General features: G+C 40.3%; 1 protein-coding gene across 2 annotated transcripts in view; it reads right to left on the reverse strand.

Annotated features, from left to right (window-relative positions):
- The window catches only part of alk (ALK receptor tyrosine kinase), a 252,256-nt gene that overhangs the window by 64,990 nt on the left and 168,694 nt on the right, over positions 1-18,572 (reverse strand). For both annotated transcript variants that reach the window (XM_077538429.1, XM_077538428.1), the window contains exon 7: positions 206-336. In XM_077538429.1, the coding sequence (XP_077394555.1) occupies positions 206-336 (131 nt within the window). The remainder of the gene's footprint in view (positions 1-205; positions 337-18,572) is intronic.

Consider the following 18,572-nt stretch of genomic DNA (forward strand, 5'->3'; position numbering starts at 1 on the left):
GTTGTTGTTTTTCACTCCATCCAACTTTGAAATTTGCTAGCCAACGATACAACACCACAAACAAAGCATAGCAAGTGTATACGCAGCACTACCGGTAATATAATAAATAATAACAGTTTCACATTTTGAAAAAAAAACAAAAAAACCCACAAAATCTATATATTTTAATGTACTGCAATGTCATGCCATGAACAAGTCATCTTACCCATGGTGCAGTTGGTAGTGAAGTTGGGCTCAATCATGGCGGCGTCATCAAGCGTTGGCTGGTCGTAGCTGGCTGAGATCCGGAAAGGAAAACCCCCGTGGGTCTCCAAGGTGAGGTGAGCCACGGCCCAGCTGCCAAGGAGAGAAAGCAGGAGCAGGATCATTGCGATGAGCAGGCACCACGGCTGACAGACATTCTGGCATCTTCCAGGAGGAGGCTGTGGGGTCAGGCCGGGTGGGTTCTGCTCAGCCCGAACCCCCGCAGTCCCGCGGGAGGGACCGTCCGAGACCTCAGTGGAAGAAGATGTGGCGGCTTCTTCATTGCGTTCCATTTTGCTTTGCTGACACCTTGCCGTTATTTGAATCTGAGCCTGGTGTGAGTTGACACCTGACTTGGAAGCGTTAGCTAGCAACAGATTTGGGAAAAAAACTGCTGCTAGCTGTGCATACGAAGCAGTGAAAGGAGTCCTGTTGTGAATGCTGCCCTCTCACAACCATCAACTGACTCGAATTTTGTTAAGCAAATTGAGCTGATTTCACTTGGGCTTTCACATCATCAAACAATCCCTCTCTTTCTCTTTCACTCTCTCCACCCACTGGCTCTTGATCCTCGCCTTCTTTTCTCATATGCCATCACCAAACAATTTTGACCTACAGTATGTGTAAAATATTTAGACCACCGTTCAATGTCACGTAATGGCTGTGCCACTCAATAGAGAATAGGCCACTGCTAAGGCTGAACTTCTTGGAAAAATAAAAAAAAAGAAATCATGGAGCTGGGTACTTGTTTGTTTGTCCATCTGTGTGTTATTTGGCAGGCTACTTCTCGGTTCATAGAGGATGACATAAAGGCCTACCCAACTCACACGGAGTGTTGGTTCGGGGCTCAGCTGAAGATTATTTACTGAAAAACCCCCAAAAACATCCAATTGGAGTTTACAAATGTGGTGCCAGACCTCCGGCAACTCTTCAGATTCAGAGGGAAGGCTTTTAGTGGTTCGAGATGGTGATCACATGTCCCTAAAAATGAAGTCAAAAATTACATTTTCAACTCTCACATGTCGCTTTGGAAGCAGACATGCATATAGTGCTGTCACTAGCAAATATTTATATTATAAGACAAAAGAATATAATAATGTTACACATCAAATTAAACTGCAGAACCGGGGATACAAGAATATATTTTACATGCGCCAAACGCAGCTCAAATGCCAACTAATTTATCATTTGTGCTGTGTGCTATCTTCATTTACTTTTAACCAGTAACATATATATACTGATATTTACACATCGGAGCAAAACTCACAAGTGTTCCCTTATGACACAAGAATTATTCCAAAAGATCTTTTTATGTTGGGTAAGAATTTTTCCAGCAAAAGCCTGAAAAATTTGCTTTGGGCTTGATGGCTTTTAAGAGACGAGCTGTGGGTGAGATGGGCAGGTCCATTTATGACAATTTATTCAGATCCTTATTATCTCCATGCACCACCACTCAACAAATGCATCCATCCTTTTTTTTTTTTTTTGAACAGAACTTGTCCTCATTAGATTCTTGGATGAGCTGGATCCTTGCCAGCTGACTTTTGCCGTGAGGCGGACTGGTTACCAATCAATCACAAGGCACAACAACCCTTCACGCTCACATTCATAACTAGGGACAATTTAGAGTTTTCCAATTAACCGAACATGATTTCTTTTTGGGATGCAAGAGAAAATTGGGATAACTGGAGCTGGGTTATTATAGTTTGGGAATTTTCCTTTTAGTTAGATTTTGTTTCATTTTGAGTTTTGTTACTATTTAAAATCATGAAATTAATTATAAAGGCTAATATGGACATTTTCGCTATAATTATAGTTAGTTTTAGTTAGTTTTGGAAACAAAATGTAGTTTTTGTTTTTGAAAGCATTTTCGTTTTTACTTTATTTCATGAACGAAATTGGTTTTTAGAATTTTAGTTTTAACATTTCTGTTAGTTCCTGCAACCAGTCGAGGGTGTACCCCGCCTACTGCTCAAAGCCAGCTGAGATAGGCTCCAGCACCTCCCGCGACCCTGGTGACGAATAAGCGGTCAAGAAATGAATTTGCTGTTAGTTTTCGATAACCTTGACCTAGAGGGAAGCCTCCAAAGTGCTGGGAAAACTTCCCAGCAAGATTCCCTGCAAATTCAGAACCGTGCAGGTCGTCACTATTCCAACGTGCTCCCTGATACTGTCAATTTCTGCACCGGCAGGCTGCGTTCTCAAGCATTGTTTTGGTTTTTCAGCAGCAGCCTGCGGCCATGTTTACACGGAAGCAAAGCCGGCAGGCCATACGTTGCGAACCGGAACCGGAAGCAAAGCTCATGTGCAAAAACAGTCCCGCCCCTTCCGTGCCATATACACCATTCACTTGCTTTCCTTGATGGACCAAGCGTACTTTCGACCTCCTGCTGCTGAACCTCCATTTTCTTGAACCCCGTCTAGCCTCGCATATTATAAGTAGTTTTGTATTGTGATTTTGAGTTTCTGTTTCTTGCCCCTTTTATGTGCAAGCTCTTTTTGTTTCTATTAACTTCCGTGGTTCGTACGTGTGCTTTTTGTTTATCATTCCTTGCATGTTGCTCGCCCTTGATTTGCACTTTGTGTGTGTTTTTACAATGTCAATTATATTCGTTCAACTGGATCACAAAACATTTAATTTCTAGTATGTATTTCCATGTGTCAAATGAGTGCATGTGTACAGTCCCACAGTCTGTGTGAAAAGAGCGGATGAAATCTCAAAACACATCCACACAGAAACTGCTGCTCACAAACATTTGAGCTTTTATGATTTCCCAGATGTCTGTGCACTGACTCAACAAGCTTTGCATTACAAGTGTTGCTATCGTCTCCTATTCTGGCTTTTCTTTTTTTTCTTTTTTTCAACTCCCTCTCTCCAATGTACTCATTTCACTTGGCCTTTCTTCGAGAGGAGGGAAGGTGTTGACCAGATGGGAAGTGAAACTTCAGCGCCACACTACATCATTAGAGAGCATCTGTCATGTCCTATCAATGAAGAGAAATTAAATACCCGGTAAGAGTCGCCACTGTGTCCTTGATGATGGTGATCTTATTTTCGGACTCCGAAATCTACATGTTGAGAGGATCCAAGAAGCCCCACAGGCTGAGTCATCAGCAGGATGCCAATGAGCCTGGAATTGCCCAGGAATGTTTGTTTCCTTGTGCGTAAAATATATGCAGGCAACGCAATACCACACAACAAGCTCCTAAACCCCAGATAAGCGGCGAATAAACGCTTCAATACCCCAAAACTGAAAGACAAATTAGCAAAATCTATCATTTGAAATGAACAAATGTGTAAACAAAACAGTGTGTGCCTGCAGCTAAATATGTTGATACACTAAAAATAAGGCGCACAATTACATTACAATCAGCCTACCACAAGTTGGTTGGCTTCAATTGCCACAAAACGGTTGTGTACTGAAAGGTTTGGATCCCAAATGCAGACACAAATACGATTTTCTCCATTTATTCACATCGAGAGGCCGAAACTCAAGAGGCGCTGTACACACGACAGTTGGACACACAATTCACAGACTGCACCTACAGACAGTCAATCGGAAAGGACTGAAGAACGACATTGCATAAGGTCCAGACAATCACCTAAAGAATTTTGTAAACAGACACTTATTACATCAGTACCTAACAGACACATAACAGGTCATGAACTCTGGCGCACGCGACCCAGGCCATAACAAAAACTCAAGTTTGGTCTCATTCATCTCAAACACATTCACCCAAAAGCGCTGTGGCCATTCCACATATTTGGCCACTTCCAGTTTCAAAGTATTGAAATGACCATCATGGATGTTTGTTTCTTTAACACTGTCCTGTTTCTCAACAGCTTTTTGTTTATGTTTGTCACTCGTCTCTGCGGCTGAAACTATTTGTACGTCTTATCACGCGATATCTGTGCTGACAGTCACTGGACTGATTAGATGAGCAGTTGTGAGTGGAGCTGCCAGTGCACATCACTCAAAACAGTTCAACTTAATTAGTGGTTGACCATGCGTGGCACAGTGCCCGGAAATACAAAACGAATACAAATGAGTGAAAAAGACCAAAGAGCGCCTGCGAGTTGGCAGCCTGTTACTAAAGCTCTGCTAACTTTCGCCTTCATTTTTACTTTTACACCTTCCTTGTTTTTTTTTTTTATGAGCTTGTGTTCATTTTGCATCATGCTAACCCGTTCTGGACCGTGTTCGGTGGTTTGGCTGTGACATTCTTCATCGGAGCGAATCAGCGGTTGTTGTTGTTTTGCATCTGTGCAGCCTGTTTACAACAGCTCTTTTGTCTGCTTGATTTGTACTTCTACTTCTGCTTTGTGTTTACACAATTACAGCATTTTAGCCGTGATATCTTATTTAGTGGCGAACATTGCCACTCTTGGACTTTCGTCATTTTTTGTATGATCCTAAAGTTATTATAGCCGGCAGGCGGGTCATCCGAAGACGGAACTTGGCTGGTGTCCCCTTGGTGAATACATCCTGGAAGAAATACCGAGGGAGACGAGAGCCAGCAATAAAGTAAAGTGAAGCGAGACAGAGGATGGGGAAGGAGATTTGAACTGTTCCTTTTCTAAGAGTGTTACTTGACAAACCAGAAGCGATTCTAGGATCAGAGGTGTAGGGGTGCTGCAAAGACATTTAGGGGTGCTTGCTTAGACAGAATAGTCCTACACGTCAAAACCAGTGCATATGCCAAGAAAGGAACAGGTTAGAATGAAAGAAGTATTTGTGGCACAACAGTTGATTGTTCCTATTTTTTTTGAGTCAACGTGTTACTTAACACAGTTAGGATTATCTGGTAGCTGACTAAAGATGAGGTTAATCATCTCCAACAAGCACAAAAGGTGAGAGGTTTTGGTCACACCCAGTAGTTAGCTGGATTAGCGGTACCTATACAAAAAAAAATAATTCCCTGTGTGACCACGGTGCAGAATTACAAAGTGTACTAAAACTGGATAGATAAATTTATTTCCTGTCTTTGCTGTTCATTCACAATAGATGCAATTCAGATTCAGCCTTTTGTGTAGCATACTTCTGTCACGCTTTGACACATTGTCACGTTGTGTGTCTCCCACAACTGCAGATGGTGCAAACATGGTGCAAAGGATACATTAGAAATCCCTGTTTTATGTTGGGGAAGGGCCCAACAGAGTGTCTCAAACTCCGTCATCAGTCTGCGATTAGTCTGCACCAGCTGCTTCGCTCGGCTCGTGTTCTCAGCCGCCGTTGTCGTGGAAGGCTGTTCTCACTTTTAGGGGTCATCTTCCACCTCATTGCGGCCATTCTTGGAGCATTTGAGCCACTCCAAGACTCACCAACGAACCCCTTTGAGACCTTGGGTTGGGCCCGATCCAAACTGAACAAATAATGACATTCAAATGTATTATTTGCTCCATGCTTGTGCCACCTCCAGTTGCCTGACAAAGTACGCAGCGCAAAAGCCTGAAAAGGAACCACAGAGTGGGAGAAGTGAAGAATATTCCAGCATAATGGCGGCATGAGCCAACCGGCAACGAGTTAGGAGCTCGACTGCCACAGTCGCGATTGGTTGGTGTTACACATCGCATTAAGTATGAATGAAAGGCTAATCGTCACACAGGCCTTAACCTCAAATAAGCTGCAGTAAAAAACAGGAAAATGACAACATTTGTTTGATCTGACAGGCAATGAATAACAATCCTGCTCTTCATGGAATTTGTGATCAAATAGAGGATTTAGTCAACAATAATCCTGATGGTTTCCAGCTAGAATGAAGTAAGACACTTAAGGCAAACCTTCGCCATTATGTAGCCAATGGATTTCAACCTGTGTATGGCTAAAAAGATTATTCTGCAACATAGCTGCCAGGAGCTAATCATAGAGGATGAAAGCAAACTGGAGCAAATAAACAAATGCAGATGCAAGGGTGTCCTCACAGTTGATGTGTGTTTACTTTTCATACCAGCTGAAAAGATCTTTCTGCATAACCAAGTCCCGAACCACTGACTTCATGTATGAACTCAAACAACTTTTCCAATAAATGAATTGCTTACAAAATGATGCTCATTAATTCAAACTGCCTTGTTTAAAAAGTAGCAATTACTATTTCCTCGAGTGTAAACAGAAAACTTGTAAGAATCTGTAACAATAACAAAATGGGACAAAAGCAGACTCCAGTTTTTCACTTCTCCAACCAAAATGTGCCATGAAGCTACAGACTGACCTACACTTCAATGATAAAATGGCATATAAATTATTGCATATTTCCATCACAAATTTAAAACGGCCTCATATCTTGAAGTGAGAACGAGTATCAATCAGGTCAAACATTTTACAGCAACAGGCCATGAGCTATGAATGCTAAGCTTCAATCAAAGTTTTAAATTGAAGACAAATGAGACACAATTCTGCCACAATTTAATAGAGGTCAAACTGACCACGGAAGACTAGCGGATCGTTTGGACTCATTGGAAGCAATGAAAGAATTTTACAAGAGACATTAAGAACTATACAGTGACGGCGAGACAGAGACGGATGGAAACGCATGACTTGGATGTCTTCACATTAGATGGCAATGTAGCAACCTGAGTGTCACTTCACTTTTGTTCTTCCATGTTGTGCCACATAGAATTCGCTAATATTTTTTTTTTTACTAATGTAGTAAAATCAGAGTCCCATGGCCACATCTGCAGAATGTCTTGTAGTGATATTAAGTCTTTGGCATCAAACGAAACCTTTATATGAAACGGAACACATGGTCATTTGGAGCGGGATAAGATTTTATGGGTGCAGATGGAGTTTTTTAGTAGATATATAGTTGGTAGCAGCAGCATGTTGCAATTTCATTCAAAGACATCGGCATGAATGTTGCCTTAGTAGCTATTTTATAAGAAGGAGGCATTTCTTGTCAACCTGTTCACAACGCAGCTCTGGCAGGGGTCTGGCGGCCTGGCGAGACGGTCCCCTGTTTACTCCTTGCATGAATGAAACTGGATTATTATATTTCCATTCAGACTCGGAACAAATTCATCTCATGAACCAAGGACAGCTGAGACACAAGCAAAAGAAACGGGCCTAAATCTCAAAACTCACAACTTGGTACATTTCATATTCCCCCCCCCACATATCTAGACTATTGGTCAGTCCACATGCGTCGGGTTATTTGAATTAAATTATTTATTATTATGTATTTATTTATTTTACATATTATTGACCAATACATGTAAAGTATCATGTCAAAAAAAAAGGACTGTAACTACGGTTCCATGAATCCCGGACGACCGACATTGCATCACACTGAGCGAGTGCGACGTTACTCCAAGCTGTTGTCCGAATGCTTTCTGTCATGACTCGGGTCATGCAAGGGTTATGCTTGGGCCACGCAAGGCTTATGTTTGGGTCATGACCGTGAGGTCAAGTGTCTGTTTTGAACCGATGTAACCAGCATCAAGTTTCAACTGGTAAGACGCTATGTGATGTCAAGAATCTTTCATCAACAGCCAATCGGATAATTCCATGTCAGTCCTGTTACCCACATGTCTAGCCACATTATATTTAATTGCATCACGATTAGGGCCGTGGCTAATATTTACACAACAGATTCCAATGATTTTCAAAACTTTCAATATTATGCAATACAGTTTTACACCACACAAACTACAAGAACACAGATAAACAGACACACCACATTCCTTTCAATACTACATGGGCTGATCTCGGTGTCTTCTATGTGCTTGCTGCGGTCGAAAAGCAATCATAATTGGCTATCCAGCGTAACTCATGATCCCTGCTCGCTGTTAAAATGAGTGAAGTGTCTTGCTGTGAAGGTGCCTGTCTCAGCACTCCCATCATAAGCCTCCAAATCATTACCCAGCAAGCCTTGAGGGCAGAGCCCCTTGCCTCCTATAAAAGTGATTGACACCACGTCGCTCATAATTCAAGATAAGATCACCTCTTCCCAAGCTTATGCAACAAGGGTGATGTGTCCCACTAATGTTATCAGGGAGCAGGGGTGTCTCACAATGGGAATACACCCATTATTATTTTTTTTTTTTCCTTTTCACTTGCAAGGTGAGCTCATCCAAGTGACAAAAATCTTCGATTTCCCCATACAGCTCTTCAACAAAGTAAAAAGTCCCCATAGTTTCTCGATCCCCGTGACGGGAAGGTCCGATGTCGAGCAGGGAGGAGTGGGGCGGGTCCTTTGGCAATTGCCAACACTTGTTAATTGTGATGCTGAAACTGCCTCAGCAAATTAAATTTCCTTTGTAGCTCCGTTGAATCGCTGAACATACCGGGAAACTCACTGCTTCTTTCAAAATATATAATAACGATAATAATAATAATAATAATAATAATATACCTATTACACAACCTCAGGTTGTCATCTAAACTTTATTAAGAACAGGCGTTGCTGTGTACAAAGTGCTGTACATAAAACATAAATCGGCTGTGCAGTAAAGAATAAGGTAACAAAACAAGAACAAAGCAAACATTTTGAAGTGCGTATACAAGTTTTTTTTTAGAAGTAAATAAATTATACATCAGTAAATTAATAAGAAGTAGGCGAGTGAATAAAGAAATGAATAAATACATTTCAAACTCATTCACGGCCATTGACAACTATACTTGTTGATTCCTTTTTTTTTTTTTTTCCTCAAAGGGAACAGGTGGAGGAGTATCTGTTTCTGCTCCATTGCAAATTTCAAACTTGGAAAGAACTTTACTGAGGCACAGCCATCAGTACACAGTCAATTCTGTTGAGTAAATTTGGACTTTATTTAGAGTGGGACCTAAACGTGACTCAAGGGTTGAGGAACAAACTCACAACCTTCATCTTGGGAGCCAATCTACATTATTCAACACAATACTGTGTGAGTATTGAAAATTTGTAACTATATTGAGGGTGTGCAAAGTTGCCCACTATAACATTGAGTAAGAATGAGAATTTCAACTTTCAACAACAATTGTTGTATTCAGTTGAAAAACCTGCTTTGCATTTTAATGTTGACAAATTAGAAGATGCAACATCTGTTGTCGGAACTCAACGTGCACTCAGTTTGCAAACAAGAAAAAGTTTTCGCTTAATTCCAAACTCTCATCTTTGTACTATATGACCAATAAATCCGAGAGTATGAAACCGTTTTTTTTTTTAACCATCCAAACTTTTTATTCTTAAATATTGTTTTTCCGATACTGAAATCAGAAGCAGCAACTTCCTCTCCTGCAGACACACGCATAATAGCACAATCGTGTGCTCTGCCGAGTCATCATGTATGATGGAGGCAACGCAAAGACACTGCAATTCATCACCGCGGTTGCTTTCCCGCTTAGCATTCACCATCTAATTAAAGTTCTTGATAATGGTTTCCTTCATTCTAATGCCGTCATCTATTATCCTGCCCTGCTGTGTGTGCGCGTGTCACGCAAACTCCTTTTGCCTCTTTCAGCCGACTGTCTCGAGTTTTGGCTTTGGCTGTCTTCAAGCAAACCCGTCTGAATAATTCAGACGCCCGCCGCAGCTCTTCAGCTCAAGTGCCTTCTAATGATGGTGTGATGATTGAAATGTCATTGCAACAGTAAAACGGAATATTTCACAGCTGCGAACTTCACGTCTTTATCAGGCACGGAAACACACTGAAAAAACACCTGCAGGCGAGCGGACATCGCAAGACATTTTCAATGGCTTACATTCGCAGCCACCTTATTGTAAAGTCAACATCTTATTGTAGTCGACAAACAAGACCAGGAATTGCTTTGTCCCTTTTTAAAATGTATGCGTTATTAATATTAGCTTCAAGTGGTAACTTGTAGCTCATGGAATGTAAAAATAGAATTCTATACACTATATTAATTGTAATGATATTTAGAATCAAACTGTGTTCAAATACCTTACAATTTAACTAATAGTCCGTTGCCCAAACTAACTAAATAAACAAATAAATATTTTAAGCTCAATTTTAAGTCAAATATGTCCCTAAAGTCAAATAAAATTCAGAACTTAAACATAGCGACAAAGGATGAGACATTCTTTCCTCGTGCCTGCTGGTCCAAATTCATGGATTTATTAAATTATTGCTTTGTCTTAGTTTTTCATATATATATATATATATATATATATATATATATATAGTATACTCAGTACGCACAACACGTTATCAGTGATAACCTAGAAGGAACATACTCCCGATCGGTCGGTTTGTGTGTTAGTCAGTTATTTTGTTTCCATGAAGAGCTTTTGGAGCTGAGGAATTTAGTCGAAGAAATCACAGTTGAACTCATGAATATTACATTTTTCTGCATAAAGAAAACATTACGAGGATTCATTCAAATTCTTTTCCCGCATGTTTTACAACACAATTATATGGCTCTTCAACACAAAGACTGACTGCACTTTTCTCACCATTGTAAGCCCACAAGCTAAATAAATACAAAGCTGAAATGACCCAAAACGAGCCAATTGCTGGACAGCGTCTTGAAGAACAAAGTAAGACCGGTGACTTTCAACTAAAAGAAGAAAATAGCAAACTTCCTTATCACGGGGAGAGGGAGAGTCTGTGCTGTTAAAAGTGGTGTCCGAATTCTGGTGTCACATTTGTCTCCCTTTGCCTCGAGATACGTCCGTCGTGCAGTGTTTGTACTGCTTCTGCATGATGAGTCATTGCAGTCATTTCCAGGAGCAATCGAGACTTGTGTTGCAACATTCATTCATTCAAAAACATTTCATAAAAACAGAGCTCACATGAAGTAGTTATGACATTCCTCGCTGTATGCGGTGCCTCTATTGTATACTTTAATCAGACATACTTTTCCAGATCTGTGTAATAATTCTCTGTGTGACAAACGGATATTTATGTGTCATAATGTTCCTCCCAGCTTGTTTTCATTGGTTGTAACAGATTGCTTTAATGCTACTTGCAGGAGGAGACAGAGACTGTAATCATGTTCAAGAATCTCTGGTGTCAACATGATCAATTTTTCACAAAATTAAACTTCGTTTCCATCCATTTTGGAGCAGTTTTTAAGCAATTGCACCTTGAATGCCCCTTTTTCATCAGCAAAATCGATATACCCACCATGTCTTGGTGTGATGTCAGTGAAGGGACAATTAGTCATTTGCTTAATAATAATAATAATAATATAGCACTTTTCTCAGACACATTATTCACACATTCACAAACTACTTTTGTAGCCACAGCTGACTTGGGGCAGGCTGACGGAAGCGTGGCTGCCAGTGTGCCCCTCCGGCCACCACCAAATATTATATCATATATCGGAGATTAAAATAGGCATAAGTATATGTGTACACGAATCATCAGGTTCACACATTTTGGACCTAAAAATGGGTGTTGTTAAAGCTGCTGAGAACCATCAAAAAACAAGCTTAAAATCACAAACAAGTCTTCATGTTTGGGGGCAAGTGCTGATATTATTTTAAAATCCAGAGCTGTTATATAAGCGCCAATGCGCAGCCAATTCAAGTCAAAATAATAAAATGCCAGAGGACAGAAAAGAATACTCAGATGTCATCTGAATAATGGTAACCGTGTGTATCAATGAAAATATCATTCACATTATGATAATTAAATTATACAGTAAATCAAAATGGAATAAATACAATCCCCCTAATTTGCACACACAAACACCCAAGTGTGTGTGTGTGTCAGGAAGCTCGGTCTCAGCTGCAGGTTATTATGGGTCCTCTGCAAGGATAAAGACCAAAACACACAGCTAACAACAATTGCTGAGAACAAAACAATGGCTTTATTCAAAATCGCTTTTTATAATCCCTGATCTGACTGAACATCTGTGGAAGGTGTTGAAACCTGGAAAAAACAAAAACAAAAACAGAAGCCTTACTGAGAGTTAATGAAATTGTTGTTTGAAATTGTTAAGTATACCATCCTTTTTATTTAGGACATTTGTGCGTGTTAATTTACATTTTAAAACAATTCTGTTGGACCACACACAAAAAAAAAAAAAAAAAAAAAAAAAAAAAGACACATTTTCATTTTCAATTACCGTACTTTTGTCAATTTCCAGTTATTTCACTGACCTCCAGGGTACCAATCATTTTTTTTCTATGCTTGCATGAGTCAGTTGTCACCTTTTCAACTCTTGAATAATGTTTTTTCTTTTCCTCCAGCTCAGTAAAGCTGCTGCGCCGACATGGCAAAACGCTACTTCACAAACTGCAATGCTATGACAAAAATGATATTCATGTGACGGTGGAAGATCACAAGACTTGTAGGCCTTTTTTTTTTTTTTTTTTTTTTAATTATGACCCAGATTAAATGACTTTGTAAACGCTCACTTTCCAGGGCCACAGGAAATTGCTCAAATCAGATGATAGCCCATGTGATTAAAACACGTTGACGCTGTCGCATGAAAAACTGCTGTCAAAGCTTTGAGTCTCCAAAGAGAAGACTGATTACATATCACGTGTCCCTTGATGTAACAAATGTGTCATTTGAGTCATTGTCGTTGCGACCAGAGGACAGTGAATTCTCTTTTGAGGTCCAACCTCTTTGGAATCTTTGGGGAGACGTGTTATTGAACATGACAAAGCTTTAGTGGCTGCTGAAATGTGAGAGCTTGTAGTAGAAAATAGGCGGCATGTTCCAAACTAAATTACAAAAGCCGCCACTTCAATCAAAACTGTCATCAGTTGGCAAACTGTACATTAGCCTCAATTTTTTTTGTACTTAACACTTTGAAACGGTCACACTTGTATTCCAAGATGAAACCGTGTGCAGTATGATGAAGAACATACATTTGTACAAAGTATTTGTTTGAACAATTAAGACATCAGATGAGAGATCCTTTTGTACTGGGATAAACTATTAAAAAAAAAAAAAAGTTGCCCTTAACAGCCTGTTTTCATCGAATGAAGGACACGTTTGCAGTTTATTTCGGTGTTCGTTTAGGTCAAATGTGAGCTGGCGCTGACTTTTGACAACATTATAACCAGCAGTAATGTCTAATGTTTACTATTATACATGTCTCTAATAGTACGATTGCACTGAAATTGTGACGTCCCTCCCCCGTCGCCCCAATTCTAATATGCTATATGATGTACATTTGTAGCATTTTGAAGAGCGATAAAGTGCAGCACCTGCAGGCACGCAATTGTTTGTCCTAATAAATATACAAGTAGATAAGTAGATAACAATCCGGGCTGTTCCATATGTGCTGTCTGAAGGTTTATAGTAATAATAGATTATTAGCACCCTAACTTTGGCACACCCTGTATATAGTAAATCACAACATTTAAGCTTCCAACATGAAGTCGAGTCTTTATTGAGACTGCATGCTAATGTTCACTTAAGGGCAGGTTTATTTCGTTGAGTTATTGTTTCAATATATACTTGCTATCAACGCGTGTACTACTTGGATTTACAATTTGGATACATAACTTCACCTGTGAAACCCACCTGTGCCACCACAGGCACACCACATGAAACTGCAACGTGCACTTGTCGTATTGTGTTTGCTGAAACATAAAAAGCATTTTAACATTTGTAACCACAGGAAAAGAATAAATCAAAAATTGGAGCAGTGACTGCAACCGTCACAAAGGCTAACCAGAAGAGACATAAAGTTGTATTCATGCACAAAATGTTTTTTTGTAACAGCTTCACTGATCGTAGTTTGTTTGAGATGTGAGTGAACATTTACCGCATGAATAACAAACTTAGCTGCATTTATGTGTAACAAATGTATGCATGAAATTCAACTTGTTTCTATGACTATCCCGATTAAACCATCTTTGAGTGTAATTTTATGCAAAAAATATCATTTACATATTTCAATGACTAATGACTGAATGGTATGCAAATAAATCATTCTGTACACAAATATCAAATAATTACAGCAAATTAGAGTGGCCTGGAAGAACTCTTTTTTTTTTTTTTGCAGCAAACATTAAAGCAGCATATCTAGGCACACATATTCCACTCTTTCATTAGTGTATAATAAACATGACAAGCTTTTTCCATGACCTACCACATGAGGTCAAAATGTCCATCACTTTTCAAGATAAACCAGGACAAATATGATTTTGCCGACTGCCCTTATCTCGTGAGAATGTGATTTATTTTTTTTTTTTTTTTCTTGTACCGAGGCGGTATCTCCAAATGTGTGTTTGCCTCAACATTCCATTAGTGGAACTGCGGCGTTTGTAGAAGTGCTTTTAAATTGAGCAGCAAAATTGGAACTCACAGTGAAATTGACTCATGTCTATACATTTACGCGAGTATCTCACTATACCGTATTTCCATGGGGTGAGTCTGCATGACCTAATTTACAAGTTGTCATTGGAAGTTCACAGAAATGCTCAAATGTGCTTCAATGTGGAAAATTGTACTTCAAAAACAAACGATTATCAGTTCATCGCATGTCACAATTACAAATAAATGGGAAGGAGGAAGACAATCGTGAGCTTGTGTTTGTCACAGTCTGTGCGATAGACTTTGAGAAAACTTAAATATTGAGAAATGAAAAAAACAAATCCCATGGCACACGAGCTTTTGAGCAAACTGGGCAGCCATGGCCACCGGGTGAGTGACGGTGACGTAAACTCTGCCCAGGAACTTGCTTGGAGCTAGTAAGTCTCCCATAAGCTTGTAGCGCAACGTGGCATTTTACACATTAAGCTCACACTTATTTCAGTCAACTGTAGCCTTGCCTCTCCTTTGAGGTTGCACATGTTATTTTGATGCTACTGTGGCGCTAAGGGAACACTCAAACATAGTTTAGCGCTCGGGATGTGGAAACCGTAAAGCACGCTCAGTACCAGAGACAATTTATCACGAGACTCCCTCTCTGCTGCCGTTAATGGTAGATTACATGTCAAATGCGGCACTGTGAGCGGATATTTCAGCCAATAAGCATTGGCGAAGGGAAAGCACGGGCATTTTCTTCAGAGTGATATTGCACAGCGAAGGAATCGGGCTGACCTGTGATCGGATTGTTCTTAAGAGTGATGGCTGCCTGTAAAGCTGCCTGCCGCTGCTCGGGTGAAATGTAGCAACAGGAGGAGGCAAACCCGATTACTTTGCTGGGAAATAAAATACTCCGAATGGAATCATCTCAAACATAACCATAAAAAAAGTAGGGTGAGTTTGACTTTTTCCCCCCCCCCCAACAGTCAGTAACAGTATTTTAAAGCAATTGTCACTTCCTGAATTTGTCACGGAGGACTTAAGAGGTGTTTGAAATGCACATTCTACGTTTTCTAGAAAATTCCTCACGTTACTAAAACTCAATAATCAATATAGAAACCTTGGTGTAATGTTGGACACGGTTCCTGCATTTGAATAGTCATATCGCAAACATTGCCGAAATCAAAGGAATAAATAATATGTAGACCCCACCGAATCCATGTGTTTGTCTGCAACGATTTCGTTTGCTGAAACGGCCTGCAAGCAACCATCCAGCTATCCATTGACAGGAACTGGCGATTTAAAGGGGTTTGTCCAAATCCACCAAAATCAGATGATTTGTTTCCTTTGATGAAATACATCGTTTGAAAGTGACTTTTTCCTCCACCTATCTGGCGTAGTCTAAAAATAATGATGCGAGCAGGGACAAGCTGTCTTCCAAACCTGTAGAAATTCATTCGATTGCTGCTTGACACCACAGGAAGGGAACATGCAGGATGAGAGCGACTGCTGACTCGTGCGTCTAATGCGAGTGAGGCTCCAGTATGACTTGGTTGCACCCTGAGAATCTCTCACATGGTGAGGACGGAGCACTACCTAATGATCGCTATGAACTTGTGCTGACTCTTCTATTTCAGTTCTTTACAAGGACCAATTCAACAGCTGACAAAAGTAAGTGTGGAACAACCTGACATTAAACTTTATGTTCTCCAATTCAACTGTTAACTTGCCATTTTTATGCTTTCAAGGCACAACAATGTAGCAACCAGTCCATTTTCTACGCCTCTGTTCTATTCTGTAATGTTATTCGGGGTCATACAAGGGGCTGGAGTCTCTCCCAGTATGACTATAGACGGGCTTGACCCTGGACTGGTCGCGAGTATGAATTTTCTCTCTCTCTCTCTCTCTGCCTGAGAATTGAGTTCATCCAAGCTGCAGGGAATTTAATATTTAATGTACATGATTATGTGCATGCATGTAAATGAAATTCAAGCTACAAAAGACTGTTGGGACATTTTTGGGGAAAAAACAAAACAAAACTAACCATAGGGACCATTTTACACCCATGGTGCAAAATATGCACTGCAATTTCCTTTACACAGAAACAGCATTAAAGAATAACAGCTAACAATTTCACAGCACTTGCTTTGTTGAATGATCGCGACACTTCGGTCCATCTTTTCACGTAGCCAAAATGGCTCAGGCTCACTTTCCTATGATAATTACATCCACCAATTGATTCAATAGTGACGCTGGTGGTAAAAATATACGGTGCAGTGCGCACCTCAAGTGAATGGGTCCATTCGAGTGAACGAGAGCAAGCGCCGTTTTTCAATCTATCCACACTTTTCCTCTTTCGGGCTGCCACACACTGCACAAATCCATAAATAGATTGAGCATCAGCCAAGGAACACAAAGCTTGCTACAAAAAGAGGACGTTGAGCTATAATAAAGACAAACATGAGGATACACACAGCATGCAGAATGATAGCAGTCGTTCTCATTCACTTGAATGGAGCCGGCAAGGTTCGCAGCGCTCACGTATGTTTTTATTGCAAGCTTTGCTATTTTATCACAGGTGCATATGAAATTGTAAATGTATTTAAGTGTTGTTGTAAAACAATATACATGTATGTGTACCGTATTACAGTATTATGTTTCGGAAATGGCAGGCTATGACTTGCTCAGGAATGGATATTTGTTCTTCTGTAAATTTGTGACGTACACATGCAACTGAGATTCATATTTCAATTCCTTTAATGTAGACAAGTTAATCACTCAGGCATCCAAATCCCACACTTTGAAAGCTATGTGTGTGTGTAAATTTTCGTTTTTTATATTCACCTGTTACAACGTCCTCCTAAAAATAATGACAGTGGCTTGCATCTAACTTCACACAATCAGATGAGAAGAGTGCAGCACATCACTGCTCATTTCGCCCTCCACGGGAGAGTTCCCCGCCTGGATGCATCACTGACTCCTCTTCTCCCGTCTCCTCTTTTTGGCCTTATAGCCCAGTGAAAGCCCAGACAATCTCTCTCTCTCTTCCACATATCTCCTCAATGTCTTTCTCTCTATTATATACCAGAGCCACGTTTCTATGCTGCCCTTCAGCTGCATCAGCATCTGGCCGACGTTACATCAGCAATTGATCCAATTGGCTTTCCTGCAGCCTTTCAGTCTCCTCCTGGAGAGTCGAGCAGTAAAACATCTCGGAGCTGAAACAGCCAAGATAGACGCCAATGTTTATTTCACGCAGTTTTATTCCCGCATTTCGAGGTGTGGACTCGAGTCATGTGACTTGGACTCGAGTCGTGAATTTGAACACTTTAGACTCGACTTGGAAAAAGTGAAAAGACTTGCAACTCGACTTGGACTTGAACAACTATGACTTGTACTTGAGCCCTCTGACTTGAAAAGACTTGCTTCTTCTACCTAAACAAAAAGATTCAAATGTATGTAAAGGATTAAGTTGCGTCTCGGCGTGTGCGAGTTGGGCTGGCTGACCCGACACAGAGCAGTCAACGGACATGTGAGGGATGTTGCAAACACGGTGCCGAAGCTCGGCAAACTTCAAAATAAAGCTGAGCAAATAATACATTGCCAGCAATGCAACAGCTTTGGCGAATTTGACTTTGAAGTCTGTCCGCCTGGTGGCGTGAACGCGAGCTTGACTACTTCCCTTTGACATTTTGGCTTGCATTGGACGTTTTTCTTGAAACGACATATTTTATGAGGGCAAATACTTGAGACTTACTTGTGACTTGCAAAACATTGACTTCCTCCCACCTCTGAGCCCAACACGTTTTGGGAAGGCCTGACTGAAACTGTCCAAATTGATAAAGGGTGTTTATATATTGTGCCAAAGTAAAACAAGAATGGATTGGCAACATGAAATAACATTCTTTGAATTTGTGACCCCAATTTCTGAGGGAAGACAAATCAGCAATCATCTACATTAGTATGCATTGCTGGAGTGAACCAGGCCTCGACAGCACGTAGCAAAAATGATCAAGACTGAATCGCAAAAGTGGCCAACCTTTATGATATGAGGACGCGCTGCTGTGCATGGAGGCCAAAACATGTAAAAATCTTTCAGCTAATCACATCATTAAAGTATGTCCCTGATAAAACTTTATTGGAGAAAATCATAAAATGTGCTTCATAATGAAGAGTTGTA

Source organism: Festucalex cinctus, chromosome 12 (genome assembly GCF_051991245.1).
Source record: "Festucalex cinctus isolate MCC-2025b chromosome 12, RoL_Fcin_1.0, whole genome shotgun sequence".
Classification (NCBI taxonomy): domain Eukaryota; kingdom Metazoa; phylum Chordata; class Actinopteri; order Syngnathiformes; family Syngnathidae; genus Festucalex; species Festucalex cinctus.